Source organism: Eptatretus burgeri, chromosome 16 (assembly GCF_056783735.1).
Source record: "Eptatretus burgeri isolate ZD-2024b chromosome 16, Ebu_testis_v1, whole genome shotgun sequence".
In the NCBI taxonomy this organism is placed as follows: domain Eukaryota; kingdom Metazoa; phylum Chordata; class Myxini; order Myxiniformes; family Myxinidae; genus Eptatretus; species Eptatretus burgeri.
Window position 1 is genome coordinate 58,110,596 of NC_140976.1, and position 24,146 is coordinate 58,134,741.

Consider the following 24,146-nt stretch of genomic DNA (forward strand, 5'->3'; position numbering starts at 1 on the left):
TGGGTTGGAATCCCGACACAGCTATAAACTGTCATCCCGATTTTTCATCGGCATGGCGATTCATCAACATGTGTGCCGTCCTTCGGATGAAAGTTAAACTGGTCATCCCCCGTCTGCCGGTATTACTTTGTGAATCTTAATGATCCTACGGTGTGCTTCACAAACAGTACCCAGAACAGGTAAGAACCCGGAAAAAGAAATTACCAATTCCTGCTCCAAGCTACAGAGGGCACTGCATCAGCTGCACAGCCACATCCTCAGCTGATGAGGCTGCCCAACAGCCTTGTGCTGCATACAAAAGAAGTGTCACATTTAGCAAAGTTGAGTGGGTCTGTTTAGCATTTCTTTCCGGATCTATGGCTCGTATCAACGTTAATATCCCAGGGTCAAATCCTGTACACACAGTCACAATGTCCTAGTCTTACACGCAACATGATCTCTTCAATGAGCCTTAGATTACCACATGAATACGTCTTGAAATCTCTGTAATTGTCCGAAGGACATGCACCACCCAAGCCTCGTACAAATCCGCAGATCCGTGTTGTCTATTTCATTCGAGCCGAAGCACTTCATCGTATCGGTATGCCATTACTGCCATGCAAGGAATGGTGTGCACCGAGCTATACTGACAAAAATTGCGTCAACACCCGATTTTCGTTTGTCTTCACTCGTCAATTTATATTCCAGATGCTCACAGCAACTTGAGGGCTTCCAGAAATGTGCACAAAACTGGAAGGATTATTTTTTCCTCTCCTCCCACTCCTGGAGATACATAAGCATCCGTCCCTCTCGGGAGACAATGGACTGCGCCTGGGGTGTATGACACTTCTGGGTTGAACATTGTCTTTTGTGGCTGTGGACTGTGGAGGCCAACTCACAAGTGCCAATCTCTTCCACAGCCGTCACAGATGACTCATGTTAGCCCGAGGTCGAATGTTTTATCCTTCTGCCGGGGTCTCTTTGCTGCCATTTGGTCGTTTATTTTGTCCTCTGCTTTTTCCACTACCCTTCCTGACCTCTGGTCCCTTGGCACGTCGATCAGCAGCAAGGACTTCTGATGCATCGACTCAGACATCAATCAAGTTGAGATCTCGCTTACAAATGTCCTTGTTTCGCAAATGTGGGTGACCTGTTGGTCTTGTGCTGATAGCAAGCTTGCCATAGAGCATGTCTTTGGGAATGCGGCCATCATCCATTCGTACATGACCAAACCAGCGAAGTCGCCGCTGACTCGAGAGGGCAAACATGCCTGGGATTCCTGCACGCTGGGGATCCCTGTTCAATCACTTTTCTTGGCTTTCAAAATTGTCCATGCTTCGCCACTGTAAATGAGGGTGCTGAGAACACAAGCTTTGTCTTTTTGGTTTGCTGTTGTTGCACACCTGCTTTCTCAGTTGACGCAATGGCATTTAGTGGGGCAACTTAGCATAACAATTGTGCATTTTGTGAGGAAAGCACCAAATTTGGCACACTAGTAGCCTATCATATTATGAACAGATTTGGATATTGGGCCATCTCAAATTTTTGATGGCAGTGGAAAATGGCTGCCACAGCCATCAGCGGCTGAATTTGAGATGGCCCGATATCCAAATCTGTTCATAATATGATAGGCTACTAGTGTGCCAAATTTGGTGCTTTCCTCACAAAATGCACAATTGTTATGCTATATTTAGCTAAGTTGCCCCACTAATTGGCATCATGTTGATGATTTCAGCATCAAGGGACAGGTTGCGGGTAATTGTTGAACCAAGGTATGTGAAGCTGATGAGGACCTCCAGAGTGAGGTTGTCGATGTTGATGGATGGTGGAGGGTCTGCGTCCTGCCTCATAATGTTGGTCTTCTTGACACCGATTGTCAGCCCAAACTCCTTGCAGGCCCTCGAGAACCCATCTACAAGCTGCCGCAAGTGAATTTCAGTCTGGGATGCCAGCGCGTTGTAATCCATCCATCCATTGGGACTAGACTCTGTGCAGAGCGTTAGTGCTGCCGAAGTAGTCTCCTTGGATATTGGACACAATCCTGGACGGGTGACCACTCCGACACAGAATACCAGCAAGCTGGTACTCATTTTGCCAACCTTGGAAGGATGTTGAGGAACTCGTGGGTCCTTTCTGGGTCAGTGGTATGGCAAATATTGATCTGAAGACGACCTTTCTTCTTGTTGTGATATCACTTTCCTTAGCCAGACCTTGCTACAGACTAGATAGTGATCAGTGTCACAATCAGCGCTGCGATAGCTGCGAGTGATGAAGGCACTGCGAGGGGTGGTTCATCTTGTGATAATAAGGTCCAGCTGATGCCAGTGGCATAATCACAGATGTCTCCAGGACACCTTGCGGCACAGCTTTCTTTGGAAGTAGTTGTTCATCACAGGGTGTATGGTGACAGTATAGCTTCCGCAACCTCCAACAGTTTTCATTCATCTTGCCAATTCCATGATGCCTTATGCACATTGGCCAAGTTGTGTAATCATTATCCACCCTTGCATTGAAGTACCTGAGAAAATAGTCCCTTGATGCTGGGAATTCTGCTGATAGCAGTGTCAAGGTCTCACAGAACTGATCCTTGACATCTGGGGTGGAGGTGAGTGTCTAGGCAGAGATTCACATGAGATTAACTGGGCCCGTGCTAGTCCACAAGCGAATAGTGAGAAATCTCTGATCTTTCTGTGTGGGATTCAATCATCGCAAATTGCACTTTTTTGTTGTTTGGTTTTTTTTTACTGCCAAAAACACCCCATGCTCTCGTGTGCCTCTTGGGCTTTCCCCTGCAAAAAATAACGTGTTGTGTTTTTCTTTAAGAGATCCACTTTGATGGAGCCTAGTTTCCTGCAGCGGAGCAATGTCCACATCGAGCCTTGTAAGTTTTTGTTTTTTTTCTCAATTCGATGACAGCCGTTTTGCATACATCATCAACCTGTAGAAGATCGTTGGTGAGGTCAGGACGCATGGTCCTTATGTTTCAGCTTGCAATGTGAAAAAAAACTGGCGTCTTTCGTTGAAGATCGATAAATCTATGTACCAGGTAAGACAAACTCCCGCCAAGAGAGGTGACTATCTAAGCTTGAAGCACCCCTTGGAACAAGCAGGCCATGGCGGGACAGGACGCAACTGACAGGGGGCTGCCGAGCTTGAGGTAGACGGTAACTGTCCAATGAGATGCGATGATCTCTTCCACCATCGGAAGTAACCCGACACTCATATCGAGCGAGAGCTTTATACCTCCTTCCCATGTTGTGCTAACGTTTATCATAATGATGAAGCGTCCTCTCCAGGGCACAAAGTCTGCACAAATAATATGGAGACCCTGAGACGCACATCAAGACCCCTCTCTCGGCATTGCCAGTATTATCCAAAAGGAAAGGATAAACCAACAATATTTGGGACCAGCTCTGGTGCAGGAATTGGCAGAAAGATGCCAAAAGTAATAAGGGACAAGTAACCACCAACAGGACTCCACTGTGGATTTGCTGTCAGGGTTTACTATCTCAGCCTTCTTCGCTCGCAAGACACCCACAAGGCCCTGAGGCTATTTACCCATAACTGGGGTGGGAGGGGAGGGGGGGGGAGACCTGGTTCGTGGACACCAGAGCATAACCACACACTGGTGGGCCGATGTGCCACATGTCTGGGAGCCAGACCTTCTCAGCGTCCCCTATAGTTTACCCTGGGACCACAAGGTGCCGAGTCAATGTATGTCGCCACAAGGAGGCACTATATAGGGCTTGCTGATGGAGATACCATATCCACACAGAGAGGCTCACACAATCGGCTCTCTTTTTCGCAATACATGCAATGCCGGCCAGCGGTGATAGCCGAAAGCGAGAGGTGACAAGCAGACTACCCACATCCCACTACACGAACACACTTGACACATCACATCAACTGGAGACATGCAATCCCACTCCTAACTTACATTCTACTCCATATCAACTCCCACTCACAACTTTCATTCTCTCATAATCATCATCAAGCCTACCGATTTGAGTCCACTGCAAGATAATAGCCTCCCTCAACTCACGTCGAGAGGATTTTGGCATACTCACCAAGCTTGCTAAGTACCGGTTCGTGAGATGGCAAGAGAAAGCATTTGTAACCCATTCACGGTGCTGGCAAAAACTCACCGACTAATCACGAAAGACACCGTGGGATCTTTAACGTCCAAGAGAAGCAAATAATGACAGCAAACGGATCCCTCGGTTAACGTAAATCGAACAGACGGCACACTCAACGCAAACGCCCTGCCCATGAAATACCATCCAACCGTTTTATTAAGTCAGGAATCAGATCCAGACAAGACAGCTCCCAGGGACGAACGCTACCTTTGCGCCACAATACCGGACTTTGCATTCTCGTTAGATCCCTTATTCCTATATCCTTTTCCTTTTCTTCCCACACCCCCAGCCCACATCCTTGCCCTTACATTTATTTTCTCAAGGTATACCCCACCACCCCCACCCAAACGGGCAATTCATCGATAGCCTAATAACTGTCGAACGCTTACTAATGTTACATAGAAAAGGAAAAAAATAAAAACCAACAACAACACGACGACGAGATTCTGAAAATAAACTTCTCCAAAGGTGTCTTCAATTCGCAGTGATAAGTTTGGCATCTGTAATATGCAAGTTCATCAAAATGAAATGCTTATGCAATCGACTTTTGAACACGAAGCAAGAGAGTCAATTCGACTGAAACCGATGTTCGTTCTTTCTCCATCACTCGATCGATCCAAACAGACAGGCAAAAGCATCTCCAAACTTGGGATTATTCCATGAAGCAAAAGCACAAAATCCGACGTGGCACGGCACACACAAAACAACTCGGGAATGGCCACCTGTCTTTACTCTCCGCATCGACTACATCCATTCCTCGGAGAGGACAGGACATCCACAGAGGTCCTCATTTCTGCAAACCGCTCTTATTTGCGAGATGATTCTGAATGTGGAAATCTTTTCACACCCTGGCGACGGCGACCTTTCCGCACAGGGAAAAAAAAAAAACCAACTTCAACATGAGAACCTGTTACCCTTTTACACAACGAGTTGAACTTTAGAATAAACATCTCACTTCCACAAAGATTTTCTGATTTCTGATGCACCGCACCCTGTCGCGGAACATCGGTGCTGCTGGAACAGCTTATTGGCACAGGTTACAATGGGTGGTTTGCCATTGCCTTCCCAGCAGTAGTTGGAGCAGGAATTTGGAAGTAGTTCAAGGTGCTGGCCATCGGTGGGTTTTTTAACGTCCACCAACTAATGCCAGCAGACAGGACGTCCATTTAACATCCATCCATCCAAGGGACGGCACACACATTGGTGAATCCTCCAGCCTGTGAAACATTTGGATGACAGTTTGTAGCTGGGTTGAGATTCAAGCCCAGGCTGGACAGCTTAGAGCAGGATATTCATACCTCTGGGCCATTCTGCCAGCCCGAACAAACATTACACAGTCACATATCATAACCAGCCTGGTGTTGGCTTCGCGGTTAAGATGGCTGGCCTGGGACCTTAGGGTCCTGAGTTCGAGCCCCAGGCAACCGTTGAATTAACACCAGGTGGGGTTGAACTCACCTGTCAACCTTCCGAGGTCAGCAAAACGAGTACCAGTGTACTGGGGTAATAACCCTTAGGGGTAACCTGTGGCGGAGTGGCGACTCGTCCAGGACTGTACTCCTTGCCAATGAAACTGCCTCGGCAGCCCTATGTGTACCTTTACGGCACGAAAGGAACGGTATTATTTATCATAACGAATACGTACAAGTATCAACCTCACATTGTACCAATACACCACCTTATGGTTTTTGTTTTTTTGTTTTAAATTGTGACCTGAAACCTGAAATTCAAACACGGTGCGTGCACGCAAGCTTTCATTCATGCATTCCGCGAATACGAAGGAACCTTTACTTCACACAAATTAGGGTGTCTTGTTTACAAGTGCAGCTGTCAATAAAAGCTTGGATAATTGTAGTGTTATTTCACCACCAAACCGAAGAACGACGATCTCGTTTTCCTGCCAGACAAAATACTGCGTATTGTATTTACTCTAGCCCGTAGCACCACCTGCTGGCGGTGTGGTCAACCAGACAAGAAGAAAACATCTAGAGTCTAGACTGTCACATGCAAATCATGAGTTCACTAATGCTGACGAAGGTTGACTTGCAGGTTGATATCCCCAAGTGCCGGTGAAGCAATCAACCACTTGTCGAAGGTTGTGTGTTAATATTCTTTATAACGAGGCCGATCCGAGGCTCAAGGGTGGGGTCGGACGTATCGCATGACATATAGGTGAAAGACATTAACTAACGAATCATTGATTGACAATTGATAAATAATGAATATACACATCAACATGGAACACGGATTTCAACCCGGGATCCCTGCAACATGCCCTGCCAAACCGTGCTCGTAATATTTGCAGTCTCTTTAGAGGACTAAACGAGGTCATTTCGCGCAAGACTTGTCGTGATGTGCTCAGACAGACAGGATTCATGTTGTACAGGGAAACCCAAAAAGCTTGCACCCCAACCCAGACTTGCGTAAGCATTCTCTGAATGAGATACAATCGTCCAATAAATGTAGTTTTTCACAAAGTACAAGTTGTATAATTCCATGACCACTTCTTTACGCTCCCAATTATTCCCACCTTATAGTGGTGTCGGCTGGGGAAAGTTTTTGCCCAAGTCTGTCACATATCACGATCAGGCTGGCCAGGCCCGATGTTCAAGGTGGCGAGAATAGGCGACACCGTGGGATCTTTAATGTCCACCAAATTAATAGCAGCCGCTAGGACACCCAGCTCATTGTCCACCCAAGGGACGACTCACTTCGTGATGTCATGTACTACTTACAAAGCACCAATCCCACAGTTTATAAATGGGCCGAGAATCAAATCCAGACAACACAGCACGAAGGTAAGTACACTCCCTCTGCATCATCTTGTCGAACAATAAGGTGTGTGTGTGTGTTTCTACACGTTTTAACGAACATGACTTGGGAGTTAATGAAGGATTAATTAATTATTAGTTATTTCATCATAAATGTTAGCACAAGTGTTTTGTAACCCCAGTTAGCAATGACCAGGATTAGCCGCATAGGACGCTCCTTGTCAACCTCGCCCTTGTGCCTGTCTCTTTTCTCTCTATAATTAACGCCCTTAATCTTCCCCAATCGTAATGTCTCATCGTCACGTGACTGCGTCAAAATGGTGGGTGCACGTGTGCAAGTCTGGACATGACTTAACTATGTCTAGATGATGGGTCGGGCTGTGCGAGTTCCCACGACACTAGGTAAACATGGTGGGTCGACTTGAGCGAGGTCGGACACATTCCACTAACATGGCGGACACACGTGTGAAACCCTCGGCCAGATTGGGCGGGGGGGGAGGGGGGTGTGCGTGACTCTGTGGCGAGCGGAACATTGCCAAGGGGGATGCGAGACAGTAGCTAGAAAAGGCAGCTGTGAATAAGCACACAGGAAGTTGGCTCCAAGTAAAGTCAGAGCGCACAGGCAGAATCAGTGCCCATCAAATCCTGGGGTGAGTCAGTGGGTCACCAGTCGTGGAGCCTGTGGAGTCAGCCCCTCAAATTCCGAAAGATGGTGCAAAGAGGTGAGATGGTGATGAGCTTACGACTATCCGCAAAAGCATGCAGCACCACACTGTGCCCATCGGCATCCCCAGATAGAGAAAGGCCACATTAAACCTCTCTGTTTCAATCAGTCTCATTCTTTAATTTTATCATGTCCTTGAAAAAGTCTGCGTGTTTCCTTCTTGGGACGACGGTGCAATAATTGGTCTTTATTTTTATTTAGAAAAGCAGTCTGTCCGTCTCGGTTAAGCGCGTTTGTGCCGATCAGATTTTTCTCTTTCTTTCTCTCCATTCACCGTCTTCCCCATCCTTTTTATAATTCATCAAGCCTTTTTTTGTTTTGAAAGCAATATTGCGGTGGATTTTTAAGACCATGGAAATGCCCTCCGACGTGACATAATTCTCTAAAACCAAACGCACACGCCGAACTGGGGCACGCAAGCAAAATTATTTAATAATTATTAACCATATCGCACCGTGGCCCAGTGGCACGTGCGCAGAACACCTCTCGTTAATCCAACATTTCAACACCGACGAGTATTAGGGTAAAAGCCAACTAGTTATAATAATACGTTGTTTTTCTTTCAAAAATCAACCAAACTGGGAGGTGTAATGGCTGGAGCATCTGCTCAAACTCTGGGTGGTCACCGGTTTGAACCCAACCCCGGCCAAACCATACCAAGGACTTTAGGCCAAAGAGAATCCTACTGCATTGAAGTTCCTTCATTGGAACTCAAATATATCGATCTAAACACACACACACACACACACACACACACACACACACACACACACACACACACACACACACACACACACACACACACACACACACACACACACACACACACACACACACACACACACACACACACACACACACACACACACACACACACACACACACACACACACACACGTAGCCTTTAGGCTGGTGTTTGCATCATTGGTTAGGTATGTTTCTCGGTTGGGTACCGGCTTCCATGTTTCTCGGCATACAAAATTACCGTGCTTCCCCATTGTCTCGGGTCACGAACGTGCATTTTTCCTCATTTATTTATTTTTCATTCATGGATGTTGTCCGATAATGCCGTGATTTTTTTTCCAGTGGACTGGCTTCGATGTCCATCAACACACAAAATTTCAGCTTTATCCGTCACTCGGGAGGCACCGATATTTAATATCAGTCAGTCAATCATTGGTTGTGTGTATATATATATATATATATATATATATATATATATATATATATATATATATATATATATATATATATATATATATATATATATATATATATATATATATATATATATATATATTTTGACTGACAGGATGCCTTGAGGCATCCAGTCGCCTCCAAGCTGTCATGTATAACTGTAAGCTGTCAAGGCTGGGTTTGAATCCCAACCCAGCTGTAAACTGTCATCCCGGTATTTCACAGGAAAGATGATTCATCAATGTGTGTGCCGTCCTGTGGATGTCCTGTCTGCCAGCATTTGTTGGTGGATGTAAAAGATCCCATGGTGTCCTTCACGAATAGTCGAGCTATCGCCGGCACCATGAACAAGTTACAAATTCCTGCCCTAACCAGCAAATGGCACTGCATTATCAGCACAGCCGCACCCTCAGGCATTGATGCTATCCCACAGCCTTGCGGCCCTCCCCTGCAGTTTTTTTTGTTTTGTTTTGTTTTGTTTTTAACACCAGCTTGATGTGTATTTTATAACTTACATACCCCGACACACAGACACATACCACTACCCATCCTTTGTCATTGCCAGACTTGTGGCAACAGTTAGGTAATGATAAGTGGTGTGTGCTTGTATTTCAAGGACTCCAAATGGGATTCAAGCTCGACCACGGCACAGTCGGTACGTGGCAAAGCAACTCGAGACTGTCTGCAATTCCTCACTCCGCTTGCCAGATGATTCCAGATCAGGAATAAACCAGAAATTTCTCACACCCTGTCAACCTTTCTTCTAAAAAAAAAGTTAAAGACTAAATTCAACATGATAACTTGTTACCCTTTGATACAAATAAAGTTTTAGAATTAACATCCTCCCTCAAGAAACATTACACAGTCACATAAAACAGACAAATTAAAAGACTTTCCGAATCGATGCTAGGCATACAAGCATCAACGTCACACTGTATTCATGAACTGCCTAACAGCACGAAATATCAGGGGGCGCTGAATACCAAAGGAAAACAATTAAGAAATCAAAGCTGGATGCCAGATGGTATTTGCCTGGTGTTGGCTTAATGGTTGGGGTGATGGGCTTGGGATCCTAGGATCCTGAGTTCAAATCCCACTCGGCTGTTGAATTAATACCAGGTGGGGGTTGACTCTGCCTGTCATCCTTCCGAGGTCGGCAAAATGATTGCCAGCTTGCTGGTATCCTGCGTCAGAGTGGTCACCCGTCCAAGATTGTGCCCAATAGCCAAGGAGACTGCTTAGGCAGCACCAACTCTCTACACAGAGTATGGTCCCAATGGATGGAGATGGTATCGAAGGCTCGACATCTACTTAATTTGTTGCTTTGGTAAGTGTTGTGCTCAGTTTTATTGTGATCTTTTTTAGCTCGTCGACACTCTCTTAAACCATAACGATGTCAGTAAGTCCATTCACAATTTTTTTTTGTTTTTTACCCTACTCTTCCGAGGCAGCTCAACAGATAATTTTGAAACTAGACATGATGATTCATGCCGGCAATGTGCAAAAACTAATGGAGCCCCTTTTTTCAATTTCCACCCAGGTGGTAAGATAATTAACTTAAAATGTAATTGCGTAAATATCACGTACAACGATGATAATTTTACATTGAATTAAACTGAAAATCAATTTTCTCACCTGATGCACCCCAACTAAAGCCGATCACTCAAAATCACCCACCAGGGCAAGCTACTGCAACCGGTCCATATGTATAACTCAAAATCCTGATGCGATGAGAAAATTCTGACTTCAGATTCAGAATCAGCAAGCTCGAGTTCGTCTCAAACATACGCTTCCACCACAGCAGCAAAATCGTTGCGTGCAGTGTGATAATTTTCCATTGAATTAAACTGAAAATCAATTTTATCAGCTAACGCACCGCAACTACAGCCACTCTCCTTCGAGGGAAGAGTGTGTCCCACTTGGGACTATTCATTGATTGTTAAACCTCGAGTGGGTCATCTCCTCTTCCAACCATTGGGTTGAGTGCGTCTGTGCATGGGTGTATGCATCTGTGTGTCTGTCTGTCGAGGCCATAACAATTAATTTTTTTAGCCATTTGAGCTCGTCATTAAAAATTTCAACAAACCTTTATTATGAGAATATGGAGAAGATTAATTAATAATTGGGTTAAAATGTCAAAGGACAAAGTCACAGTGAGTATAAATAGCCCTTATAAGCCCATTTGCCACACATCAGCGTGAGAAGACCGTGTTTTGCAATTGCTTTTGCGATTCTTCACTTATTTACCATTTGAGCTTTTGTCATCAAATTTTCAACAAACATTTATTATGATAACATAGAGGACACGAGTTAATAAAATTTACATGTATTGTATTTTAAGCTGTTGCTTTCATCAAGATATTGAGATGCTTTCACATTTTAAATAGACGAGAAGGGCACTCGGTCGAGCTAATACCTCCACCACGCAATGCCTGATCCATGAGAACATATCGGGCCTGATATATGTTTGAAATATCATGCTATACAATACGATATCGTTTTTGGCCCTATCTCTCAATGGTGAAGATTCACTTGAAAATTAAATAATTCTCATAGCCAGATCTGGATTCGGATCTTCACCAAAATTTAATCAGTTCGTCCTTGTCACACACCGAACATGTCCTCAAAATTTCATCCAGATCTGTACACAACTTTTGGAGATATCCTGCATAAAAACAAACAGACAAACGGGTGAAAACATAACCTCCTTCACCTTCGATGGTAGCGGTAACTAGCAGAGTACCCTCCCTACAAGCGATCTTGTTCCAAGCATGCAACACCTTCTTTGGACTCATACCTTTATTTGGGCAGTGTATAGGGAACTGACAGCTCTGCATAGGTAAAATAAATAAATAACCTGGGTTATGTGCATGAAGCTTAAACATACCTATTGCTTATAATTCAAAGCACCTCACTGCACTGGAAAACATGGGCACAGGAATACTGTGCTGTTAAGTGGTGAAAACCAATTCCCTCCCCCACCTGGAGGCGTCGCTACACAATAAACATTTACATCGACAATTTGAGCCCCCTCTCCTGCCCCCCCCCACCTCCAAGACCACCAGCAAAGATTAAAAGACCCCGATACAGTAATTGGGGTTTTGCTGATCCTCTGTAGCAAGTCTGGATTTAATTGGCCCAGAACTGTAGGAGTCACCGCGCGACAAACAAACACAAACACACAAAAACCGATCCGTAAATTATAGTAAGGATTAGACCAGCCACAATATACCACAGCTTTCTCCCTATGTTGTTGGTGTGTTTGTTTTTCATACTCAATTTTAGTATTCCCCACGGCTCAGCATCACCAAGGGGCAAATGGCTTCTTACCCGTAGCTCCAACCACTGCGGAAGGCACAACAGTCCCCAGCCTTTAAAAACCAGTACCAAAGGAGCGTGAGAAATTGCTTTGAGTTTAATGCGGTAGTCGGGCAGGAGAAGAGAGCCGAGTGGAATGGAGTTAAGCATCAGTTTGGGCAGAGAGTTGACCGGAGTTTAACAAGTGAGAGAAACTGAAGTTCAGCCCAGTAGAATCAAGCTCGAGCTCAAGTGGGAAGTTGGGTCAGAATGATCATAATCATCATCAGCTCCAGGTGTCCTCACTGGAAGGCCACACACAGTCCCATGGAAGCAGGCTACTCTGACCAGATCCCACCAGAGATCGAGTAAAGATGAAGGGCCAAATTTACAAAAGGCGTTTAAGAGTTAGACGTGTGTAGACTTGCTAATCATGCGATGATCACCCGTTCTAACTTAATCACCAATCGCGGAAGAGTGGTTATCTAATGTGCGATCAAAACCTAATCACAAGCGTTTAAATAACAGAAACTTTTACACATCAGCGAGAGCATGTTTAAGAGTGGAATGCTTGAATTAGCTCAAGAGGCAGAAGATGATAGAAATAGGGCAGTTCGTCGGCGGGTGATTAGCTGTGCGCGTACAACAATGTTTTTGTCACCGTTTTAGGGTTAGTTGTATGTGAGCAAGACGGTTGCTAAGCACCTTTCGTAAATTCAGTCGAAATGTTTAAAATAGTTGTCTGTGTAGTGAGAGTTGAGAGCCAATTGTAATAAAGTGGTGTAGAGTGTGAAGTTCAAGGTGACAGCATGGGCAGAACGGGTCCTGAGTTGGGCAGAGTTTGTGTCGATAGGTTTTTAGTGCGGGGTGAGAACCGAAATGAAGTCTAGATAATGTTCCTCTGAAAGAGCGAGAGAGAGAGGGGGGTGGGGGTGCTCAGATTTATGTATCACAGAGTGTGGTTCGTTGAGTAATGTCTTGTTGTGGTGTTGTGCTGTTGTTGCAGAGCGATAGTGGTGATGTAATTGGGAATGTTTTTTCTGATATGTTGTGTTTAAAGGTGGAGTGGACAGGTTGTAAAAGATGTTATCAGAAGTTGCTGGTGAGATATCTCTGTGTCTGAGACAGGGTAGGTGAATGGATAAGTGGTGACATGGGTGTTCTTGTGGCATCAAGGAAGTGTGTACCTCTGATATCAAGGTGTTGTTGGAGGGAGGTATTTTTGTTTTGGCGTGTAGATGATCCATGCCGGTGAGTTGGGTGCAGCTTGTGATGGTTCTGAGTGATTTGCTTTGTATTATTTGAAGTTTTAACATGTTTGTTTTGGATGTAGTGGCATCCAACTTGGGCTGGCATAGCTAATTGTGGTTTGGATAAACTGTTTGTAAATTGTGGTTAGGGAGTATTTTTGTTGACCAAACTTGGTATTGATTAATGGTTTAAGTACGGTGAGTTTTTGGTCGACTTTAGCTATATGTAGTTTGTTGCATGTGTTTAATGAAGGTCATGTGAGGGTCAAGTGCGATTCCAAATATTCTGGGGTTTTCATTTTGGGGGAGCTGCTGGTTGCATATTGTGATCATAGAGTTTGATTCACGTCTGTCCGTGGTTAGGAGAGCAATTGCTGATTTAGTTGGCAAGACGTTCATTCTGGTGAGCCAGTGTTGGAATCATGATATGTATTGATTGAGTAAGTGAGTGGTTATATTTATGGTTAGATGTGGATGGTTAGATATATATATATATATATATATATATATATATATATATATATATATATATATATATATATATATATATATATATATATATATATATATATATATATATATATATATATATATATATATATATATGTGGAAAGGTCAACTGCGTAAGTAAGGATTGCCACATTAAGGGACGGCTCCCTGCGGGACACCGTTTGGGAGGTTTTTAAATGATGACAAGGTGTTGTTGATTGTAACACGTGCTTGTCTGCCAAAAAAAAAGTTTTAGATCCAACTGATACAATCTTTGTATCAGTGTGTCTCTACAGGTACAGTGTCGAAAGCTTTATCAACATCATGGTAGTGAGTAAGGTGTGGTTCATAATATGTACACACCTATGTCGCATTTGGTGTCCAAATAAGGCTGTTTATGTGAAACAGTTGCTAACGCTAACACACACACACACACACACACACACACACACACACACACACACACACACACACACACACAATGAACTTTTATTTCTTTATCTCATTTCACAAACTTATAATCGAATGGAAAAATGTGAAAGTTTATTCAAGGGATTTGGAAACAATGTTATGGAATCTTGCAGTGTGACGAATTGAGGCCGTTGAACAGTGGGCTTGCAAGGAAATTGGGGAAATAAATGATCTGCTTGTGGCACAACCAAGGCCAATGAACGAAAGGTCTGTCAATGAACGAAGTTAATCAAATCCAATCAAGTCTGTCATGTACTGTATATTAAGGAGATACTGGGCTGACGGGATGGCCTAGACCTCGAGGTATGCACACTGCCCGCACACAGGTATGGTTTGAATCCCGGCCCAGCTATAGAACTGTCATGCTGGTGTCTTGCAGGTGGGGTGATTTATGAATGCGTGCAGTCTTTCGAAAGGACATCAACTTGAGTGTCCCATCTGCCAGCATTAGTTGCACGACGTTGAAGGGTAAACGAGCTATCGCTGTCACCCTGGCCAAGTTCCAAATTCCTGCTCTAACCTGCAGGGGGGCAGGTACCGCATCAGCCGCACAGCCATGCTCTCCGCAATGATGCAACCAGCAGGCACAGACTGAATACGAAATGAATGAATGAGATGCCATCAGGATATTGACATTTTGACAAGAAAGGCAAGATGGTGAGTACCAGTGAAGATATCCTGACACCACATAAACATGAAGCTGGCCTGGCAAACCTCATCTTGCTTGGGTTAGGAGACTGCTTAAGCAGTACCAACGCTCTGCACAGAGTATGTTCCCAATCTCCTCCTCCTCCTCTCCTAGATATGCACAGCCAATTTGAGCAATAGAAAGATGCCTTAATACCTTCAAGAAGTGTCAAATATAAGTCTTACCCTGACAACTTTGCCTCGATTCAGGTCTTCTGGCAGAAAGCCCTCTCCAATGGTACGCAGATCACGCTGGGAGGGAAACATGGCAAAGCAATGACAATAATTCAACAGCAGTAGCAACAATAAATAAATAAAGTCAGAAATTGTGCAAATCCACATTGACATTCATGATCTTGAATACGGCTGTCACCCGTACATCGTTTCGCAATCATACTGTGGAAGAGTAATAATGTGACATGCGAGCTTCCTCATTGTTCTATTACCAAGTCGTGGGGCATGATGATAAAACCCAACTTCTGCAATCGTGACTGCATGGCAGAATTAATAATATCATAATCAGGGATCGACGTTAACAGCTGTCCAACTGTACGGGACAGGCAATTTTGTCTGTCAAAGAAGTGAAAAACGTCAATAAAACCTGTCCATTGGGCAGGTAACTTTACCACCCGAAAGTTTAATAAACTTGATACATCTTAACCTCGATACGTGTTATTTTCCATGTGAAGCCACAGTCGTGAGTAGCAGCGATTACAAGTACCTTTTTCGACCCGACTACCCCCAAGCACCGGCGACAACTTCAAAGATATATGCTGTGATGTTATCACCCAAGATGTTTGCAGTTCAAATAATCGAACAGGTGTAATAGTTGATGGGACAGGTAAAATCTGAAGCCCATCATCTGTCCCATGGACATGCTGAAAAAAAGTTAATGTTGAACCCTGTGAATGTGGTGATAAAGAAAATTAATGTAGTTTGTTGAAGTTCTGATGGAAATGGGGAAGGGGGAAAGAATAGTGGTTCAGGAAAGGGGACTTTTTTAAATAACTCAAATACAATAGAGCCGACATAAAAAATAATAATAATAATAATAATAAAGTATACGAGACTTCTCCGATGAAAAAGGAACATGCTTGCAATCGCGAAGCTGTGCACGCGTGCCTCCAAATCCAGAATACTGGTACCAATCCCACTCTGTCCCCAACTTACCGCTTCATATACAACGTACGGCTCCTTGGTGTTGTGCCTTTCTCACCGGTGAAGGTAAAAAGGTTCCGTCTAGCGATGGGAGCAGATGTCATCAGTGCCTGCGTTCCCAAAAACTGCTCTTGACCTCTTCTTCAGTTTGTGTCCTTTGTCAAACTGGAGGTCAGCTCATGTTACTCTCATCCACATGAAAGGTGCAATAAAGCAGATCCTCTCAACTGCAGATGAATACAACTTCCGATTAAATGCAAAATCAATGAATCCATCAGTATCATCACTGACGACCTCAGGTGTTCCACATTGTCGAACAGCTCTGACCATCAGTTTAGATTCCATCCCAGTCACAACTCTGGAAATTCTGAAGCTTCTTTCTCAGCAATGGACAGATATCCAAAATCTCAAACAAGAGGTCAGGACCGTATCATTGGACATCGCTCAGGAATGTGACAGTCCGACTTACTGATCTGCTCGTCAAGCTCACTGCCTGTGGCATGCAACACGATCTTCATACTTGGCTTTCTCCCTTCCTCCACTCAGACAATCAATGCATTGATATCAGTGGAATGCACTCCTCTTCTCGTGAAGGTTGGAGTACCTGAAGACATTACTTGTTGACTCAGTCTCCTCATCTACCCAAAGGATCTCTCAAATGCTCTGGAAAACCCTCTGCCAATGACTTCTCATTGTATCGTGCAGCGATTAATGCATCGCTCTCTAATGATCGGGAATTGATTGGATGCTGGTCTGATAGTGGAACATGTCCTTTAATCCTGTAATATCTCGCATTCTCTTCCTATCACTCCTTAAAGATCAACAAACTAACGCACCTCTCTCTTTCCATGGTCAGCCACTGAAAGAGGCTCAGTCTCACCATCATCCAGGACCTCTTCTGGGCCAGCCACATAAGAAAGCTTGCCTCCAAAGCCAGGTGCAGACTGGGCATCCTCGGTCAATCCAAGTCTTTCCTCAAAAAATTATATAAATATAAAAATATATTCATACATACACACACACACACACACACACACACACACACACACACACACACACACACACACACACACACACACACACACACACACACACACACACACACACACACACACACACACACACACACACGGCTTTTGTCCCCTGCTCAATGGTGTACCGTTTTAAACTATGGGGTGGGCACCAGCATCATAACCTGACTCTCCCAGTTCCATTGCAATCTAAATCTTTCAACATTTTTGGAATCTTCCACCATGAGGTTGAAGCACACACAGCCTGTTGCTCTCACACTGCAGACAAGTCAGTGGCCTCTTCTTTTGTTTTTTTAACCGTCTCTCCTCCGATGAACCTCGCAATGCTATCTCAGTTCTCCAACCTGCCCCAGCATTTCAAGGATGTACACATTCCTCCAGTAATTCCCTTCTGATGAAACACCCAAAATAAAGATAAACACCCACCCATTTGTGGAACTGCCTTCCGGAAGCGGTTCAATGTAAATATTCCCTCAAGGACTTCAACAAGCATGCAGGTGCCACACCATCTTAAGTCATCCCCAACCACCCCTCCCCATGATTTTTCCTTTCACATTAACCATACCTTACCCAACCCAACCCTCTTGCAGGTTACAATGATTCCTCCGCTTTTCTCCTCGCAGCTCTTTCTCAATCTCCTCTTCCTGTTTGTTAATTATGTTGCTTGTTGAGTCAAACTGTTGCCCCACTGTCAGAAAATTGTTCTTCTATGAGCCTTAATTTTTTTTTTTTTGATAAAATAAATATCCAAATTACTTTCGATTTTTTTTTAATCCAACGAAGCAACAGTAAAATGCAAAAGAAAATCTCAAAATTTTAATCTGTCTGGGCCGAGTCATACAAAACATTTTAAAAATGATACGTGCTGCGTAATTGCTTGACGCTCTACATTTAAAAAGGATAGAGCATTGACAAACCCCATTGGTTGGAATCCATGGGGGGGGGAGGAAATTCCTCCTGAGGAAATGCCCCCACTGAGTGCGCTGAGAAAAGCGACATTGTTTTGACGTAGCTCGTAGCAAAAATGTTCCGGGAAGTGATGGCACTTCCTCCAAGCTCAGTGGCTGTTTTAAGTGTTTGGCTCATCAGTATGTCCATGTGTGTGAGTGGCAGCTCCATTTATGAACATGAGACCTACGAACAATTTTTTTTTTAATTAAAATGAAACTACGTAACTGAACTGCAATATGCAAAATAACTAGAACGGCACTCTCCAATGTTGCGATGTCGCCAGATATGCTTTCACCTACATTACATCATTATACATACTTGTACCAAATTTGATTTAAGTCCCTGAACCCAGATTTAAAATATTAAATAATCGTGGCTGTCAGACCATGAGTCTGAGCAGGTTGAAATTTAAAACATATATTCCTCATGACTACTAGATCATAATTGTCATGTTTCACGTTGATTGATGAAGTGGTTCAAAAGAAATAATTTTTTAAAGATTTCTGTTCAATTCAATATTGGGAACAGACCATGTGACTTATTAATTATTCTTGAACACCCTGGTATCCCCAAGGCCTGGGGAACATCTATATTATAAAAGGAGCCTTATCTGTCTGTCTGCCTGTCTGTCTGTTTGGGTCGCCGAAATAGGTGACCCTTATTGTCAGTAATTCTGTGTTTGTTTGGATGTTTGTTCGTTTGTCATCAGCATAATTGGTAGTAAATGTGGGCCGATTTCGAGCAAACTCGGGTGGTAGGTACATCTCATGACCTAGTGCTTTGGAAATTGTGATGGTTGCTCGGGACACTTTGGTTCCCTAGCAACAACCGAAAAACCTTCAAAATCGGTACCGTTCACGCGAAATCAATTCCGAAAGCCATTATCTCACATAGGGTTATGAAATTTGGCACGAATGATCTACAGGTGATGCTCTATCAAATATAGTCCTGTTTTTGTGATATATGGAATACTTTACCCGCAGCGCCCCCGACAATTAGGGTATGCGTGAAAATTGAAGGCCCCATAGCGACCAGGTGAGTGCAGATACGAATGAAACTTTGCAGGTTCATGGTACTCAATGAGTACTACAACTTTGACCGATTTCGGGACATATTGACATATTGACATATTGGACTCAGGACATATTGACCGATTTCGCTTAGGTCAGGGGTCAAAGGTCAATTAGTGCAAAAATCGATAATATGCGAGAGCTGGAGGTGCCTTCGCGCCAAATGCTACTCCTAGGGTTATGGTCGGATGGTCATGAAAATTCACACTAATCGTCTAGAATACATTGTGCACAAACGATCGAGCCGGATTTTCGATTTAGATCTTTGTTCACCCACAGCACCCCCTCGAACTTTGGGGATTTCCGATTTCAAACCGCATTTTCGGTACTTTTCATTCAAATGGATACCGAGTAGTTATCAGTTGATGGAACTGGATGATATTTGATATGCATAATCTTAAGGTGATTCCCTATCCGCTATATGACATCCATTTTGCTCTATATCTTATAGTTTCCATGCTCGGCGACCCATCGCCGCCTCCCGGCTTGTCTGTCTGTCTGGTGTTTGCTTATCGTGTTATAACATGAGAACGGATTAACAGATTTCAAGAAATCGAACTACGGTGGATTCGGGGAACTCCCGTCGAAGGGTTGTGGCAAAAAAAATTTTTTATAGGTACATGGGCACACATGACGAAACTGCAAATGCCAACTTGCGACGCTGGTTATCCCTGCGTGGAGGACGGGTTCTCTCCCAGGAATCCTTTTTGGCTCACCTGGACTTTCGGTCTGGTAAGCTTATGCGATCGAGCAGTATCCGTATTCAATGAGTGAGTGAGTCCATAAACATTTCAATCATAATCACTTGAACCAAACACAATTTTGATAAGCTTCATACGTGATGCCCAACGAAGGTGTATTTACCACGTCGATTATATTCAGAAAACACTTGATATATTCAATACTTTTTCATTAAACATTTTATTAACATTAAAAAACAAAACTCTTCCCCCATCATCTTCTTCTTCAATTATTCAATCCAGTTTCTCATTGTTCCTCCTTCATCTCCTTCTTCTTCACTTATATTAATGATGAGTCTCATTCAATCCCGTTTTCAGAAAACATTTGCTATGTTCAATACTTTTTCATTAAACATTGCCATTTTAACATCATCCGATGAAATAACAGCATTTCCAGTTATACACCGCCTTTTCAAGCATCACAAAGCAGATCACTCTACTTGCAACACAGGTGAGAAAAGAATAACATCATCTTTGCCTCCTCTCAATTCTATCTCAGAGTTCTACGGACAGTTCCTTGGACTTAATGTTGGAGCTTCTGCTCTAGCATGCATTATCAACGATGAGACCTGATATAGAAAGGTGTGTTTCCTTCTAAATCATGTCCAATCAATTGAACTTGCACAGGTAGACCCCAATCAGGTTGTGGAGACATCTCAAGGATGAACAAAGGGAACTGGATGCACCTGAGCTCAATTTGGAGTGTCATAGCAAAGGGGTCGAATACGTACTTATTGATAGAAGACATTTCAGGTTTTCTTTTTTAATTGATTTGTTAGAAATTTTTCAAAACGTGTTTTTACTTTGTCATCGTGGAGTATTTTGTGTAGATCGGTGACAAAAATGATTTTTGTATTTTTAGCTCGCCTGTTCGAAGAACAGAGAGCTATAGTGATACCCCCGGAGTGAGCGTCAGCATCAGCGTGAGAATGTTAAAGTTTTTGGTGCAAGTTATTTTTTCATTTCTAATGTTTTTATCTACCACACTATTTTTTATACATCCGATATATATATATATATATATATATATATATATATATATATATATATATATATATATATATATATATATATATATAATATCGGGGCATATTATGTGATGCCGGTCGTCCGTCCGTTCCTGTCTGCACTCTAACTCCCAAAGTTTTCAACTTTCACGTTTCATATTTGGTACATAGGTACAGACTGTGGAGACGGCGTGTCGTGACATACGCTTGTCATCTAAAATGGTTGCCATGGCAACCAGGATTCTGTTTTCCATGTAGTAGCACAATTCTGTATATACCTTCTTGTTCGGGTGTATATTGTGCTCACTTGCGCTCTTGTTACTGATTACAATATACAAATACATACATTGCTTTAAAATGATTTGGATCAGACTGAACTGCAATGCTTTATAAAAAAATATAAATTATTAGAGGAGTCTTTTAAAAACGATAAATGTATAAATAGGTGAGCATTGGGTGGCTGTGACACCAACTCTGGTTTATTTAATCGATTATAAATTCAGGCTGTAACACAACAAAATATGACAAAAGTCGAGATGTGTGAATACTTTCTGAAGGCACTGTTCTGACAGGAATGATGCAGAGGTAGTCCACTCACTTTTGAGCTGTCTGGTTTGTGTTTGATTCTTGGACCTGTTATAAACAGTCTTATTTGCACTACAAAGCATGTCGTCCCTCGGACGAATGTTAAGTGGAGGAGCTGTTTGCTCGTACTAGCTGGTTGAGTCAAACATCCCACGGCATCCTTCGACGCGGTGAGTTATCACCGTAGTCATGAACAAATTCCAAAAAAACCCTGCTCTAACCTACAGGGAGCACTGCATCAGCTGCACAGCCACACCCCCAACAATGATGCAACCAGCAGTCGCATGCTACATATGAGAGAGGAAAAAAAGTTTACCGGGGTTAGGTGAACTCTCAATTAAAATTGCGTCCAACAATAACTCACACATAATGCAGCTTCAACAATGCTTTCAACAGTGGCATCACTCTGCCCAGCGCTGCAAGCTTCAATGCCTGCCTGCGATAAGTGCCTGCAGGACAAAGGTCAACAATTAAACATGGATCTCACACTCTTCAAAAGCATCAACTTGTAACATCCCCAGATCAAAACATGCAGCCTGGTTACAATTTCTTTCTATTTTTTAATTTTAAAGACTACGTATCACATCATGAGGAGTCCTGCTTCTGAAGGCTCGCGTTGATCTGCATCGGCGGATGGTGGAACGATGGATGAAATCAACAGGACGTTTGACGAATGATATAACCGCCGTGGGAAGAAAGGAGAAGCAAACGTTTCAAGCACTAACCCTTCATCGGAATATTTCAAAACAAAAAAACAAACAAACAAAAAAAAGAGTTAATGCTCTTCTTTTACGCTGATGAAGGGCTAATGCCTAAAGCGTCAGCTTAGCCTTGCTTGCCATGTTGGTAATAGCATTTGCCAATTTCATTAATTGTATAATTTTTTTTTAATTGGCAGAAGTGGTTAAAGAAGGTGTTGAAAACTGTACTACGACAGGGAGAAACATCATACTTATAAAACACACACACAATCTTTAATTTAATGAATTTGCAAGGCATCAATTTCCATTGGAAAAGGCTATAAAAGGCCACGAACCTGACCACATCATACTAAAATACAGAATTTGGTGTCTGTCTGTCTGTCTCTGTCTTTTTTGACCACAATGCATTCGGTAGTTAATTATCCAATCTTAACCAAACTTGATAGGATGACAGAGGGTCACACAATGGAGGTTGAAGCGATTTCATTTCCCCCACCCCACCCCACCCCAAAGAAGGGGTTTTTCCTCCTTGGACAAACGCTGTGTTCACGTATGTGAATAGCATTTCATGGGGCACCCCTACCAGAAGTAAAAAAATATTGTAAACCCCAAACACGTATGATTACCATTTTAAACAGTCACAATTGCTGTTTAGCACGAAACTGAAAGGGAGGAAACCAGATGTTCTGGAGGCATTATATGCTCATCACATCCCCCCAATTGACTAACGGACCCAAGCCTAGATCCCCTGTCATCTATATAACTCAAAAAAAAAGAGAACAAAACGACCCTTTTTTTAATCACTCCCATGGTGAGTGGGTATACTCATATTCTGTATATAAATAAAATAACATGGTACGTTTAATTAAATGTCGATGAAGGTTAACAAAGCACAACATTTGCATCAACAAATATACTGTGCATATACATAATTGGAACCATACACTGTACAGAGAGTGTCGGTGCTGCCGAAGCAGTTTGCTGGGCTATTGGGCACAATCCTGGACGGGTCGCCACTCCGACACAGGATACTCGAATGGCTCAATTATCCCAGTACACTGGTACTCATTTCGCCGACCTCAGAAGGATGACAGGCTGAGTCAACCCCCTGGTGTATTAATTCAGCGGCCAACGCGGAATGAACTCAGGACCCTAGGATCCCAAGCCACTTCCCTAACCGCTAAGTCAACACCAGGCTCTACATATATATATATATATATATATATATATATATATATATATATATATATATATATATATATATATATATACATTACAGTATTTGTTATACGTTCAAATAAATACAGTTATACATCTTCACAATGTGCACTGCACCAATATGAGACGTTATAATGTATTCTGCTACAGCATATAGAGAATGAAGCTTAAAGCTGTTGTAAGGCAGAGGAGGTTTCACTCAGAGAGTAGTTGATGCATGGAACGGTCTCCCTGGAAAGGTCGTGGCAGCAGAAACAGGAGATAAGTTTGAATTGGAATTAGATAGGTACCTGGAAGTTATGGAGATAGAGGGGTAGAGGGATGTTGGCAGGACTGGGAACAACTTGGATGTGGATGTGAGATTCAATACACGTGGGGTGAATGTGAGGTCTTTGAGAGGGAGGGTCTCGTCAAAAGGTGAAGGTGTTTTCATTCGTTACTCATTCCTTCTTCATTCTTCACCTGGTGGTGGTCGTATGGCAGCTTAGCTGCCGGGGTAGCTGTCATTTCTTGAAGCGCAACTGTGTCGCTGATGCAGTGCCCCTCTACGAGTACACACACTGGAACTGGTACTCATTTCGCCGACCTCGGAAGGATGACAGGCTGAGTCAACCTCCTGGTGAATTAATTCAGCAGCCGACGGGGCTTGAACTCAGGACCCCCGGATCCCAAGTCACCACCCTA

The 24,146-nt window shown here is 43.2% G+C and overlaps 1 protein-coding gene across 1 annotated transcript in view; it reads right to left on the reverse strand.

Moving 5' to 3' along the window:
* Positions 1-24,146, reverse strand: part of TDRD3 (tudor domain containing 3) — a 131,687-nt gene that overhangs the window by 106,716 nt on the left and 825 nt on the right. Inside the window, exons 2-3 of the mRNA XM_085859613.1 lie at positions 21,908-21,992; positions 15,188-15,253 (exon numbers count right to left, since the gene is read on the reverse strand). Of these exons, the coding sequence (XP_085715739.1) occupies positions 15,188-15,253; positions 21,908-21,992 (151 nt within the window). The remainder of the gene's footprint in view (positions 1-15,187; positions 15,254-21,907; positions 21,993-24,146) is intronic.